Raw genomic sequence first — 15,157 nt, 5'->3', positions numbered from 1 at the left:
TAATGGAAAGAAGCAGGGAAAGAGGCATCTTAGCTGTTTCTCTCAGGGGTGTTAGAGCAGAAAAAGTGGTTACGTCAAGCCAGGAAGGGGTTAGAGAGAGAGCCAGCCATTGACTACTCAGGCCGAACAGCTGAGGGCTGCCAGGAATCATTTACCTATGAGCTGGGACTCCACCTTCTCATCTATCAGCTGGCCAGGCCGCCTGAGCTCGGTCTGAGGGATACAGGGCCTGCTTTCAGGGTGACTGACTTGACTGACCATCTCTTGTTCTTTCTCATTCTGCATCTGGGCATAAACATTAATCCCCGGGATCTTCCTAAAACATTAACAGAAACCATCACTGCTGTGCACGGGACACGGACATCGCTGCGACAAATGCTTCTGAACCTGTCATGGGAGAAGGGGGAAGGGGGGAGACACGGACGGAGGGACACGCACCTTTTGAACTTGTAGATGACGAACACCGCCAGCCCCACAAACACCACGGACAGCAGCATCAGCATGGCGGAGCCACTATGGGTTGGAGTGAGGTCCACCAGCGGGGCTAGGGGAGAAAGCAAGGCATGGTCACGGTCACGAGCAGGCAGGTGGGTGGGCGTGACTCTGCGACAGGCTTGCACTGTTCACACAGAGGTACGGTGAGTCCCGGAAAACCACGTGGGACGTACACACAAGACGCATGTCACACGGCTTGACATGCAGATGCATCTGAGCCTGTCCCAGCCCCCAGAAGGCTCCAGCAGGCCTGTTCAAGAAGCGCAGTGGAAAATTTAAAGCACAGACTCTGGAGCCAGACTGCTTGGATTCAAGGCCTGCTCTATCATGTGCTGGCTGTGAGCTCCTGGGCAAATTACTTCACCTTCATGTGGCTGATAGGGTGACATGAGAATAAAAGTGCATATCTCATTAGGCGTTTGTGAGGATCAAATGAATTGATGTATGTAAAGCACTGGCCACAGTGCTAGGCACATAGTAAGACCTTTATATAAATCTTAGCTTTTATTGCTACTGCTATTATTACTTTGAATCAATATTTATAATAATATAAGTATTAAATTTTCCTACACTCTGAATGAAAGCTTTTCCCACTAAGCAATGCAGAAAACCAGAAAAAAACATCAACAGGAATATTTTTATGAATGATCCAACCCCTCTAACGCCTATCCCGGCAACTGCCATATGAGAGAAAGGACTGGTTGCTTACATTTTTTGCACTTGGAAACTGATGGCTAAGTGACTATTGTACAAGGGCAGCTGCTCTGATGCTGGAGGAGGAATGTGCAGTCCAGGGTCGTCTCCATAACTTGCCCAAGTCCTGACAGCTCGCGCCAGGAGGTGGCAGCCTCTCAGAGGCAGTGAGTTCTCCACTTGGGCCAAACAGATGCCTTGGCAGCCATAGAAGATTCTCCCTCCTTAACTCTGCTTGTAGCGTGCAGCTCTGGGGAACACGTCTCTCTGCCTCCAAACCCTGCTCCTCTATCTCAGGGTCAAGCCTCCTCTACTTTAATGACTTTGTTTGCAATTAATTTTTACCCTCTAGAAAAGTGATATTTTGCAAACGTAGCATAGCTCCCGCATAAAAGGCAAAGCCACACGTACCCCTTAGAAGCCTGGATGCGGACCTTTACCTTCCATCAATCTAAGCAAAGCCTGATACCCAGAAATTCAGGTGACCTTTAAGCACCATTTTCCGTGGCTTTTCTCTGTTGAAAGCCAAGAGCGCAACATTCTGGTCACCCAGGTAAAAAATTCAAGAATAGGTGACTGTAATGTTGATGATTTCAGACAAGACCCGAGACTGCTTCTGCTCTGTCTGGTTGTTGAAGACTTACTTCCCAGCCATGCAGTAACCACTACTGGGAAGCCTATCCCATGTACCAGTTTGGGTGAAAAACACAAGTGAAGCCCTTTTTCTCAGAACACGGGCTTAGTTATTATAGTCGAATCAGCTTTTAGGAAGCACCAAAATGAAGCAACCTCTGTGATTCTCTCTCCTCTGTGAGTCAAGCAGAGCTTAAGCTGTGAGGTATGAGTGTGTGACGAGACAGGAGTGGTTCACTGAATGGAACACCCAAGGCAAATGTGCTTCCAGCTCGAAATCGAAAAATTAAGGTCTCTTTCATTTACTTAGGCAAACACAGTGCAAAGGAGTCCAGAAATGCTTCAGAACTCATACCACTATTGGCAGGAAGTCAGGAGGGAAAGAACACCTTCCATTTATCAGACATTATTGCAACTGACTTTCACCAATGGAAGGTGGGGCGGTGATCGTCACTGAGCAGACACGAACAGTGAGGGCCTCACTGGTTAGTGTCATTCCAAAGGACTCAGAGATAGTGAATGGAAGAACTATGACTTAAACCAAGTCTCTCTCTCTCTCTCTCTCTCTCTCTCTCTCTCTCTCTCTCTCTCTCACACACACACACACACACACATACACACAATTTTCTATATCCTTCAATCCTGGGCTAATTTCAGCAGGAGATACCTGAAATTTAAAAAGATATTTCTGAGAATGGGGATGAAGGGCAAAAGCAGAGCACAAGAAGCAACTTAACAAGTGACAAAGTCAAAATATGATTAAGTTTTCAAAGGACCAGTTAGAATCCTAGGTCATTCACTTTTCAACATGGATGACATGAATACGCACATCTATATGCATATGTGTGTATTTATGGGTGGTAGTTGTGCATAGAGAAATGGAGCCTCATGCACCCACCACCCTTCAACAACCATCAACCCACAGATAATGTTATTTCTACCCGCGTCCAGTGCCCACAAACCCCAACACTGGATTATGTTGAAGCAAATCTCAGTGATCGTACAATTTCACCTGTAAGTCTAAAAGATAAGGTCTCTCTCACTCTCTTTCTCTGGACATTATCACAATACCGTCATCATACTTATGGAAATAATACTGGAAAGCTATTTTAAAGGTCATCTTCTAATGCAAACCCCTAATGTGACAGGGAACAAAGGGAGGCTCAGGGAGGAGCTCCAGACTGTAAGGACGGTTAGAGGCAGGTTAGCTTGATTAGCTGAGCTTCTGATTCCCAGCCAAACACTCTTGCAGAAGACGCAGAAGAATATCAGTGTTACGGAGCAACCAGGAAGAACACCGAGGCTGCTTGAAAGGGTTGGCATTTGAAATGAACGGAAAACTAAAGGGAGGAAATTGCTCTAGCCAGGCTCTCACTGACACAGAAAGCAAACACGCAAATGGACACTATTTCCCTTCTCTTCCCTTCCCCCTCCTGTCTCTACCCATCACAAGCTGAGCTCTTTCAATTCTAAACCACTCCCACTCAAATCATCATTCATAAACAGGTGGCGTTAACAGTGTTAAATAATTAGCATATTACTTTGGGAAAATGAGCTTCTGTATCCTGAGTTCTAACATGTGTGCTCTCCGCTCCCAGCCCCACCCCTATCTCTGCATCACTTAGTCACTGCTTAGCGGCAAGAAGCAGGCAAGCAGGCAGCAGCGGTGAGAAGTTGAGTAGCACTGGCCTCTGGGTCCCGGGGGTGGCTTCTGCTGGCTGATCTGTGCCTGAGTATACACCGGACTGCCATTGCTCCACACAGCCTCAGATGCATGGCTTAATTTGCCTAGCACTAGTAGGTGGGTTTGTGTGTGTTTTGCTGGGGAATGAAAACTTGTGATAAATGGGTTTTAGCTTGCTGTGTGCAATAAGCATAAATTAATCCCTCTCCAACTGCAGCCTAAACAAGGTAGAAGGGGCAAGTGCTGAGTGGTTTATTTGCCACTGTTCACAAACACAGCAAAGCACGGTCATGGGGTACAGCACGTGACTTAACGATTCTAAGTCTGGGGCTGGCACACGTCGTTTCTACAACCCTGCAGAAATGCACTGCGTTATTATATTCTATTCAAGAGGACCCAGATTGATTATAATAATAGTGCTGCTTACAGGAATAACAAGTCTTCTTGTGAAAAGTGATCGATACACAGTGAGTGCTAAATACAAGGGCACAGCTAACGTGTATGAGAGAAGAGTGAACTTAAAACGCCATGTTTGGGGTGAGGTAACTGATAATGGTCCCTTTTTGAAATCAGATTCTTACCTGGCCGCTTGCTGACAAGCTAAATGACTTAAACTGAACCTCAGTTTTCTCGTCTGCAGAATGGAGATAAAATTAGTGCCTGTTTTAGCAAGTTGTGAGGATAAAATAAGATGAAATTTATAAAGCAGTGACAGGGTGTCTGGCACACGCCCAGTAGTTTTAAAACTGTCGTATCATTGTTATCATATTTCTGAAAGTGTATTCTATAGAGAACAAGCCCTGAAAAATGACTAGAGTCCATGGTCAGATAATTTTGGGAAATGGTATATGTGGCATTCCCCATCTTGAAGATTCAGTATATGAAAGCTGATAGCAGTCCTTCAGGAAAGAAACTCTATGGTAAGACTCCACTATAGAGTTTCACAAAGTCATTAGAGTACAGACCCTTTACAGACTTAGGTCCCACACAACACACTTAAGGAAATGCCTCACCTGGAGCATCACTAAGCCCTTTTGCTGCAGCCTTGCCCCTTTGGGTTATTTCTAAGTTTTAAAGTCAACAATATGGGAGCATCACCTGGTGAAGCCCCACAAATACCCTTACTGCTGTCTGTATTGACTCTCATTCTATCAAAGGGACTTTCTTGGAGGACTTCTACCTGCTCTATGACCTTGGAACTTTGAACTCGTACTGCATTTCTATTCCAGAAGTTAGTGCTGTCAAGAAGTTACAAAAGCAAGTTCAACTTTGTCATAACTTGCTTTTATTTTTCCTCTCCTGTCTCCAAAGCAGACCCAAGCCAGCCTTTACTTACATGCCTTGAATATCATAAAATCCATGTGGCTGAAATCTCTTCTTCAGAAATTAAGGTTATATGGGAATGGCACGGAGAACGTTTATCTAGATCATAGGGTTGACAGGCCTTTATGACAGAGCACCCTCACTTGTCTAATAGCCCTTCCTTCCAGTTCAAGTCCAAACCCAATCATAACAGTCTTAAGGATTGCTATAGCCTCTTGATCATAAAGCCATGATCTTGCAGGTCAGACTGGATGGGAATTCCCAGGGAAGGCTCTAATGACTAGTGAAGCATGGCTACTAGTTTTAAACTGAAGATGAGTCTTCAGGAACACCTAGTCACCTCAGGTTGAGGTCACTTGGCCAAATAATGACAACCGTGGATACCTCAAAGACCAAGCTTATCACTGTAATTGACAGGAAGAGAAGGATGCCTTTTGGTTTCCAAGGGTGGCAAGTCAGTGAGGTATCCTGTTTACTACGTAAAGCATTTCTCAAAGTATAATTTCCTGACCACGTGAATCAGAATCACCTGGAAAACTTGTGAAAATGCAGTTTCCTAGGCTTCACTTGAGAAAAAATATATCAGTCTCTGAGAGTGAGTCCCAGAAATCTACCTGTGGAACAAGCTACACAGGTCATTATTATGCATACCAGCTTGAGAGTACTGTGTGGTAAGCCCCTCCTACTGTCACTCATAAAACACCCAGTTCTTATCTTTAGAGTGTGCCTGACCTTTATACACCCTGGGTCACTAAAACAAAACAAAACAAAACAAAACAAAACAACACATCCCTTGATTGCTAATAGTACTTCAATCCCATTACGACTTCAGGAGAATTTTCTAAACTACCTAAAAGGCATCTCAAATCTCCCCTAAGAGACCGCTCAGCCCCATCTAGATTAATTGCGTTACTGGATCAATTCTCTACTTCTTTCTGCGCCCATGCCTCGAGCACCTTGAATTTGAAGCTTCTCCTACCAAGAGGTGAAATCTGTTTCCTCACCCCCCTGAATCTGGGCTAGCGCGGCGACTTGATTTGGCGATGGCATGCACACAAGGGACGGTGCTCCAGTTGTGAGCTTCAAGGCCTTGTGCACCTTTGCTCTCTCTCTTGGAATCCTATCATGGCCATGTGTGAGCAAGCCCAGGGAAGCCCACTGAAGGAGATGAGAGACCATGTGGAGCAGAGCTTAACTATACCAACGGAGGCTGTTCTAGAGCCAGCCTACAGCCAGCTGACCCCCAACACGGGGACAGCTCAGTCGAGATCAGCAGAGCTCCCTACCCAAGAATCCACGGCTGACTGCAGACACACAAGGAGCACAGATAAATCCAGAAGAACCACTGAGCTGATCCACAGACTCATACACAATAATAAAGGCTTACTGTGAAGCCACTGAATTTCGGGGTGGTTTGTTACATAGCAATAGCTTATTAACATCTTCTCTCTTCAAAACTCTTCTCTTCCAACTGATTAAACATCCAATTAGTAATTCTTACTATTGGGCTCTATATTATCAAATTCTTGGTATGGACGTCTGTCCCCACTGGCAGGGTGCCAGGGCATAAGTAACATGACCATAAATGTTCTTTTCCAAACCAGGACACTTTAAGAATGAAAGGAAATGCTATGAAAACTGATGTAGACACAACAGATATGGCCTGACCGTCTTGGTCACTGTAGGTGTTAGAAACTTGGTGTCTAAAAGGTAGCTTGTCCTAGATTCTGGTATCTTCTCTGTATTATGTATGTGTTCTCCTGCCTTCATTTTCTCCTGCCAATTTCTCTGGACTATCTGCCTTGCCTTTCCCATGGGGAACGGTACCTCCTGCATCCTAACTACTGCTTCTTTCCAATCTGATGCATGCTTGTACCCCGTTTCTGAACTGTTCATCTGATCACTCTTTCCTGACCATTCTCTGCCCAAGAGATTCTAGGTGCATCCTCAGGCCAATTACCCTATAGTCATTTCATGCCTTTTTATGGGCCCAGGAAATCTTAGAAAAAAATGGTGAAGAAAGAATCTTTAGAATATAAAGAGCAACTTCATTGCTGATATATTTATGAAAGTATCACATTTGGTTTAGTCACATTGGATGTCACGTTTAACATCTCAGCACCTGTTATTAGTTATCATAATACCATAAAAGCTTAATAACTGTTAAAAACCACTGGGTACACGTGTCTGTGAAACAGCTTAATTATTTGTAGAGGAAAAAAATGATTTGGGGGGAAAAACAGAAGGAAGGAAAAATATTACTAGCATGACTTTACTCGCAAAAGACTTGTAACTGATAACTGTGTAGGTAATAAGGCAACCAGAGACTAAAGAGACAGAAAAATGTATTTGGCTGTGGAAGAATTCCACTAGTACTAATTTCATCCCTAAATGGCAAATGTTATCGCAACAATTTATTTTACTTTACAGTTCCAAGCTCCACAACTCTACGGTTTGGCATCTGCATCTATAATGATGTGGCTTAGATTATAGTGAATTTTCTAAAGCTTCTGGACTCATGCTAATTCTGCCTTCAAGTGGAAGGGGTTTCTCAATGTAAACTGTCGGGCAGAATTCGTGACGTATCTTGACCTAGACTGAAATTCTGAGTACCTTATCCCCTCTCACGTTGACTCATAACATATCCAGAGGCAGCAACTGAAGCTGGGAAATATTAATTCTCTAATATGTCTGTGATAATATCTTTTTATTACACCTGAAAAAGAAATTGAACCAGCCAGCAGCAACCACGGAGGCCAAGATAATACAAGATAACGGTTTTATTAAAAACCCACACATACCCTCGACAAAGGACAGTTTTCCTAAACATAATAGCTTAAACAAGGCAACTGCTAGACACACACGAGGGGTTGAGAGCAGTTACTGGGTGTTAAAAATTTTTTAAATTCAACCTGAGATTTGAGGCTCTTCCTTTGAGAAGTATTAACCTTTCAAATTTTTTATCATCAGTATCCAAAACTCCAGAAGAGCAGTGACCCCACTGGAAAGCTAAGAGTAGAAGAACACCCCGATTCTCTAATATGTGCAGAAATAACAGTGAGATGCGGATATATCATTTTCTGCGCACTGTAGCACATTAATAACATCGAGATAATATCATTTGTTTAACTTCCATAGAACTCATGGCTATTCAATTACATCTGCCACTAACATTCTGGTTCACACTTTAATCATTTTTCAACTGCTTCACGGCCACAGCTCTTGGCTGGCCTTTGCCATTCATCTCGATTATGGATACAGTATATCCCACATTCAGAGACAGGCTTCATTTTTTCCCTACTCCCACTGTCATCCACCCATTCTGCCAATTAAGTAAGCTCCAAATATCGGAGGAATTAGATTTTAATGTTTATTACTAATTTCCTCCTACACTAAGTATCAAGGGTTCTTCCCTTTTAGTGCATGTCTCTGTTTTAGTGGATGCCCTGAGTTGTAAATCAGATTTATTGCTGGAGATAGCTCAGCACCTTTCCTTGTTATGCAGATGGATTTCTGTGTGTGGAATGCTCTTTAAGAGCAGTGGTTGAGACTGGTGAAAGGCCTGGCTGCATAAGCATCCCTTGGGGAACTTGTTACAAACACAGATTCGTGGATATCTCTCCCTGGGATTCTGATTCCAGGGATGTGCAGTGAGGCCTGAAGAATCTCTACTTTTATGAAGTTTCCTCGGTAATTTGATGTACAGTCAAATTTAAGAACAACTGCTTTATAGCAGGGATTGCCTACCCTGGGTTATAAAGAGATTTTCCAACCACAGAACAGGCTGACATTTATCCCAAATATTTTGAGGGAACCAGTCAGCACCAGCTCTTCCAGTCTCTGTGTAGAAGTCTCAGCAGCCAAGTTTTGGTTGATTTACCCAATAAATAAGCCCTGAGAAATGCAAAAAATCTCGAAGTGCTGTTGTTTGTCATTTAGTATGAATCCATCTAGGTAGCGTCTGTGTCCTCAAATAAGATGTAGTGTTGTCCCTTGCTTGCTCAGTCTTTAATTTCTATTCTTATTGCCATCATCTATTCTACCAAAGAAGAATCAACACATTTTTGTGTGTGTGTGTGGTACGCGGGCCTCTCACTGTTGCGGCCTCTCCCGTTGCGGAGCACAGGCTCAGGACACGCAGGCTCAGTGGCCATGGCTCACGGGCCCGGCCGCTCCGCAGCATCTGGGATCTTCCCGGACCGGGGAACGAACCCGTGTCCCCTGCATCGGCAGGCGGACCTGCAACCACTGTGCCACCAGGGGAGCCTGAATCAACACATTTTTTAAGCTGCTTCCTCCCCAGCCCCCTTCCCCCTGTCCCCACACCCCCACTCCAAAGTATAATCACTAAATTTACTCCTGATCATGCGTGCTCATAGGAACAAAGATACAGAGTTTGATGTAGCTTGAAAGATTTGTTTCAGCAATTAGGTCTTTAATTTATTACCTGTCAGCAGATTCCCTTCACCTGGCAATCTACTAAAAGATGATAAAATAAAGCTCGCAGTTTAAAGCAGTCTGGCGTCCTGGTCTCCTCACCTGAGTGTCAATCCCCTATTCCCAGCTTCCTCTTAAGGTTTTTCACTTGTATGTTTTACGGCACCCAACCCGACATGGCCATGAAACTTAGCTTCTTTGGCAACTAAAAAAGAGATTCCACCTCCTGGGATTCCAACTCTATCAAATAAATTACCATCTCTTGTTACCTGGGTTGAAAAATTCTTACAAAATGAGTAAATACTTTGTGAAAAGAGAAAGGATTACTGACTGTTGTCCAAACCTATTGTCTTTGAAAATCCTTTCGTCTGCCCCTTCTTTCCTTTTCCATGTGTATCCTACTTTGCAATATTAAACATGCATTAATGAGAGTTTTCTCACATCATGCATGGATGAGGGACAAAGTGCATGATATAAATGACATATCAAGTAATGGCATATTTGATTTCCCTGAATTTTATCCTTCTCTCTTTACTCTGCTCATAATTTTACTTTCAGTTAATATACCAATTAGGAATATTTTAGGGTATGTGTCTAGATGCCCAAACCAAGTATAAACCATACGATATCACTTTGCTGTGCTTCTGCTCAGCACCGCCCCTCAACCTGGCAGCCTTATTTCCTCTCATTTGGGTGAATTCCTATTCAATATGAATAGTTCATTTATTGAACTTTCTGCATGGAATGTTTTTCATCCTCTTCATTTAGAATTGGGGCCACTAGGGGCCTCAGGTCTAGCCAGTGTGCACTGAATGAGGGTCCTAGTTCATTTCATATCCCTGGACAAACCATAGCTTTAAAGGAATCACTGCAAAATGAGGCACAGAGTCACGTGAGAAGTAAGATGATACATGTGAAATGGACTGTGCCCTTGAGTAAATTCCAGGTTACCGGGGCAATGAGAAAACTAGTGGCATTTTAGGGATATTTTCTTAAGGGCTCAGGTTTGTTCTGCTGTAAGTACCTACACAGATCAAATGCTCTGCAAAGAGATTCTGAACCTTCCTGTGAGCCTTGCAGGAAAAACTCTCCCTAAGTCATCCCTATATCACAGCTCTTAAAATACAGGAGAAAATAAATAAATAAATAAATAAAGGCAGGCCAGGGTAAAAGCATGCATAAGACAGAACTCAAGGGAGACGTTACAAATGATGTGAAGAAGGTCTGGTTTGTTTGATCAGGTAAAGCATAGTGTAATCTAAGGCGTGAGACCCTGAGCTCTGTTATGAAGTGAGGCTGCTCTGGAAACGGTATCAGAGATCAGAGAAGTGAAATAAGGGCCAATAAGTTAAACTTGCTTCCCTCTCTTTCAGGAACATTCCTCTTGCCAGTCCGTCTCCCATTGTCCTTAGGACCTCTCGTTCTGGGACACAGAGTTCTAATTTTCCTTCCACCCACCCATTTCCCACAATGTGTGTATCAACGACTATCCTACATCTTAAGAGGATACCTGACATAAAGAAAGCACAGAGATGGGTTTTCCTTGTATGCTTACTGGATAAATGAGTGCAAGGCTCCACTCACTCACGGTAAGAAGTAACATGACATGGAGACAGGTTCACAGTTGAACACACTGACTCCAAAGGTTAACCGGCGGGGGGGGGGGGATGGAATTTTTAATGCATCTCTACAGGTTATAAATTAATTATATATCTAATTATTTATGAAAGCAGTATTTATTGAGCACATGCTATGGGCAAGTTCTCTTCTAGGTACAATGACGGAGACGCTATAAAGATATGGTGAACTGTATCCTCGGGAAATTAAATAGGAGAGGTGATGATGATGATCAGACAGATACAGCTTAAAAAAGTCCACGTGAGTTCTGACAAGGGATAGATGGTATCCAGGTAAAGATCTCCAGAAAGATGCTATATGCAAATGTTGGCACTGAGCTGAGCCTTAAATACAGAGACACAAGAGATGGAGAAAAGTAGAGAAGGGGGAGAAATATTCCAATTGGGAATACCACGAGCAAAGGTACACTTCAGTCAAAACACCAGCATTTCCAGTCCAGCCCCCAGCTTGATTGAGCGCTTCTCCCTTTGTCTGCTCAACATAGCGCCAGCTGCCACGAGGTCCTAAAAGCCAAAGAGAGCCACTCAGGGTATGGCCCTCCCTCAAATTTCTTGATAACAGCTCTTCGTCCTCTCCTTATTCCCATACAGTCTGAAATCTTTCCTTTCTACAAGAGAGTTTTAGAAACCTAGCTGTCAGGAGTGATTAGGCCCTCAAGACGAATTGCACAGAAACTGAGAAGCAAAGGAATAGCTAAAAACAAAACAAGGACTGCGTTCAATGTTTAGCTCCACGTAGGCACCAAGTTAATGAATTCCCTAATAGAACACGTGGGGGAAACAAATGAAATCCAGTCTCTAATGCCATCCAGGTACCTGGAAATGCTTACCTTGTGTTCCCATAAAAGCAAACAGGGAACTGAGTTTGAAAAACAAAAGAAGGCTAGTAAATTCCTGAAAGGAGACAGTTCTTTTTCCTTGGAGATGAACCAAATTATGCATTGCCTCTCCCACCAGCAACATACTCTGGCTCAAATATTTTTAAAAGAAGGCTGCTGAACATCTGCTAAGCAATTAATGGAATGCAGCAGTGTGCTGGAATGGTCCCTGGAAAGGTATTAGCAATCCTGCTTATGAGACATGAAATGTTGCAAGCAGTGGTCCTTTTTTCCTTTTTTAAATTGTAGTTTATTCTTATTTTCTGCCAGGGGGGTTGAGAGGAAGGGAAAGGAAGCTGAGGTGGAAGTTCTGCATCAAATTATCTTCCTCACTGTGTCTTTTTTCCCCCAGGTATCTTTCTCCTTCTCTTCTAGCCATCCCAATATGAATGTGTTAATTTCAACTTAATCAAAGAAACTGCAGCAATTGTCTCAATCCAACTGATCCCCTACCCAATGTGCCAAGTTTTCTATGAGTGAAAGGAGAATTCCCTCATAGTCTACCACCCTGTCTTAATAGTTAAAAAAAAAAAAAAATTGGGCAGTTAGAGCTATAACCTAGGAACAATCGCCAATGGGAAACTGATCCCTCCTATATTTTACTCCTCATCACAGTCATTGAAGAGTGCCAGCCTTAACACAAGCCTTGCCTCTTGCATATGAAAGTCTGGCTGACAGTGACTTTGTACCCTTAGATTCTGCCAGTCCTAACACTATTATGACAAATATGGCTAAAATCAATACAGAGAAAGTTTCCAAGGCTCAGTTATTGTGTCAGCCCTTGGCATTCTCTTCCTTTACTCTTCCAACTGGAGTTGATTATCCACATATAAGTCTACATTTACTCCAGTCACCTAGCCAGGCATCCTAGGAAGCTCAATAATGCCAGGTGATCAGGTTTCGAATTACACTGCCAAAAGATGTAGGAGAGATACTATCAGATCTAACAGGGAAGAATCAGGGACAGCCCGAATGGTTGGGAGCCAAAGAATTTTCTCACTCTCTCCAAATTGGCCCAGTCTAAGTCTGGGCTTTTGCCTCAAACTGCAGTTTTGTTTTGTTCCCTTGGTAACTTTGCATAGTATCTATCTATGCTGCAGAGGTCTCTCCTTCAAATCTCAGTGTGTTCCCAGAACACACTCCCTTTTGCCAGCCCTTCCTCCCAGGGATCTGCGTACTGCTCCCCAAATTCCCAGCTGTGAAATGAAGTATGAACATTAATTGGATAAATTTTCCAGATCTTCCCAACTTTGCATTTGTCCTTGCCACCTGGAACTTACACTGGTGGGATTAATTTTTTGTGGTTATCAGGAATGGCCTTTCTTTCCCACATGGAACTACGGATTCATGGATGCCTTTGTTATATAAGTTTCCCTGACCAAGCCTCTGGCCAAATCAGTTTCAGCTAATTAGCCACTTTTTTTATCCTTATTTTTCAGCTGGATCCCAGCTCTAAACCAGATGTCATCACAGGAAGGCATCCTTAAGTACCACTTAAAATAAGATTCAAATTCAGGAAGCTAATCTGAACCACCTTTGGCGTGTGATGTGACAATCAGTTAAATAAAAACCAGGCATATTAAATAACTGTTGGAAGAGAGCGAGGTATGGGGAAGAAAAGGTATGAAATGCAAGTTGCCTCCAGAATTTGAGAGTGGGGTTAGTTCTCTGGCTATCTTGGTCTATGATGCTCCCCTTTCTAACAAAGTCCCTGGGGAGTGTTTTCTAATAAATCAGGCTACACTACAGTAAAATATGCTGCCTGAAGATAGCATTCCTTTAGAAGCAGAGTATGCTGTAAAGGGATGAACTAGTTGGCCACATCCCTTCAAACCCAGAGTTCAGTATGGAGTATCAGGCATAGCTGTTTTTAACCTCTAAATTCAAAGGAAACAAGTCACTTTAGCTGTCGTAGGAGAAGATGATGAAGTTAAGGATGCCAACTAACAGGCAGGACTGTGTAGTTCGATGAAATAATCAGTATCCTTATTTCAACCAATTTCAAGTAGTTACTTTCTGTTCATTTGACAACATCTGTCAGTGGCTTGGCCATCAGCATGACTACAAGGGATGTTTCTGGACTTTGTTTTCCAGTTCAACCAGCTAATGTGTAACTGCCACGTGTCACCACCATTCACCGAAGACCAAAGGCCAACCTTCTTGGTAGGAAAAAGCCAGTCTTGATCATCAAATGCTCTGAGATAAGTTGGCAGCCTTCGTTCAGGTCTCAGGCTTAAGGGATGCTAGATGCTTCATAGTTTGCTTTTCTCTTACACTTTCTTATTTTCTTCAGGACCTTTTCATCATTCGGAAGGTGGCATTTGTTAACGCACTTCCTCCCTGGCTTTCCCCAGTGATGGAAGCTTCATGAAGGCAGAGACTTTATCCCATGCTGAGAACACTTCTTGGCTCAGAGTAGCCAGGAACTCGGTAAATGTCTGTTCGACAGATGAATTAGGAGGACAAGCTGCAGAATAGCTAGTCGGCCCTACTCAATCCTTTCTCTTAAGAGTCACCTTTCTCAGGTGACACTGAATCCATCACACCTCTGCTCCTAGGTCTCCACGGCTTCCCAGAGCCCACCAAAGGAAGTACAAACGGCTCAGCCTGGCATATTTCCACCCTCCCACCTCCGTATCCTATGCTCAGGACACTGACTTTCAAATATCTGGGTTTTTTTAAGCAGTGCTTATTTTTTTTTTTAAGAAAAAACATTTTATGAAACCCTAATAAAGAAAAAAGATGGAATCCAAGCAGAAAAGAGGCCAATGGCCAACCTGTTTGGCCATCCTCTAGACCTAGGCACACCTCCAGGAAACCAGAGAATGGACTTGGAAACACCTGATCTTTGTTCCCACTTATTCAGCATCCCAAAGCCCTCAAGGCTTTCGTGTTCCTTCCTTGGTGCTTCAGTACTTGGAATAATCTCTTGAGTTCAGTCCTTTCTATCTTTCAAGGTCCTTCCCAAAGATTACCTCCTCCATGAAGCTTCCCTGGGTCATTTTGACTGGGTACAATTTACCCCTGCTTTAAATTTCTTATAAAACTCTGATTGTTAGGAATAAAAAGAATAAAAAGAAAAATAATACCTTACTATGCACCAGGCACTTCTCTAAGTGCATTACCTAAATTAACTCAATCCTCACGCAATCCCATTGTCATAGATGCGACAGAGAAGTTAGTTAAGTCTCCTCTCAAAGTCCATATAGTAAGCAAGTGATGGAGCAAGACTGAAACCGATAGTCTGGCTACACAACTGCAAAGTCCAAGAGCTTAGAAACGTTCTATTGTCTCTCTATAAAGGCATTTATGCATTTTACTTGTTCAGAGATCCCAGCATTGCCCACTTCCCCCACCCCACAGTACTGCCACCACTG

The 15,157-nt window shown here is 43.2% G+C and overlaps 1 protein-coding gene across 2 annotated transcripts in view; it reads right to left on the bottom strand.

The window, feature by feature from the left end:
• Positions 1 to 15,157, bottom strand: part of SORCS1 (sortilin related VPS10 domain containing receptor 1) — a 556,814-nt gene that overhangs the window by 4,927 nt on the left and 536,730 nt on the right. The window contains exons 25-26 of one of the 2 annotated variants that reach the window (XM_073793984.1): positions 439 to 544; positions 156 to 316 (exon numbers count right to left, since the gene is read on the bottom strand). In XM_073793984.1, the coding sequence (XP_073650085.1) occupies positions 156 to 316; positions 439 to 544 (267 nt within the window). The remainder of the gene's footprint in view (positions 1 to 155; positions 317 to 438; positions 545 to 15,157) is intronic. The other variant, XM_073793985.1, reaches the window with a different exon arrangement.

Source organism: Tursiops truncatus, chromosome 16 (genome assembly GCF_011762595.2).
Source record: "Tursiops truncatus isolate mTurTru1 chromosome 16, mTurTru1.mat.Y, whole genome shotgun sequence".
In the NCBI taxonomy this organism is placed as follows: Eukaryota; Metazoa; Chordata; class Mammalia; order Artiodactyla; family Delphinidae; genus Tursiops; species Tursiops truncatus.
This window is presented reverse-complemented; position numbering and strand designations above follow the sequence as displayed.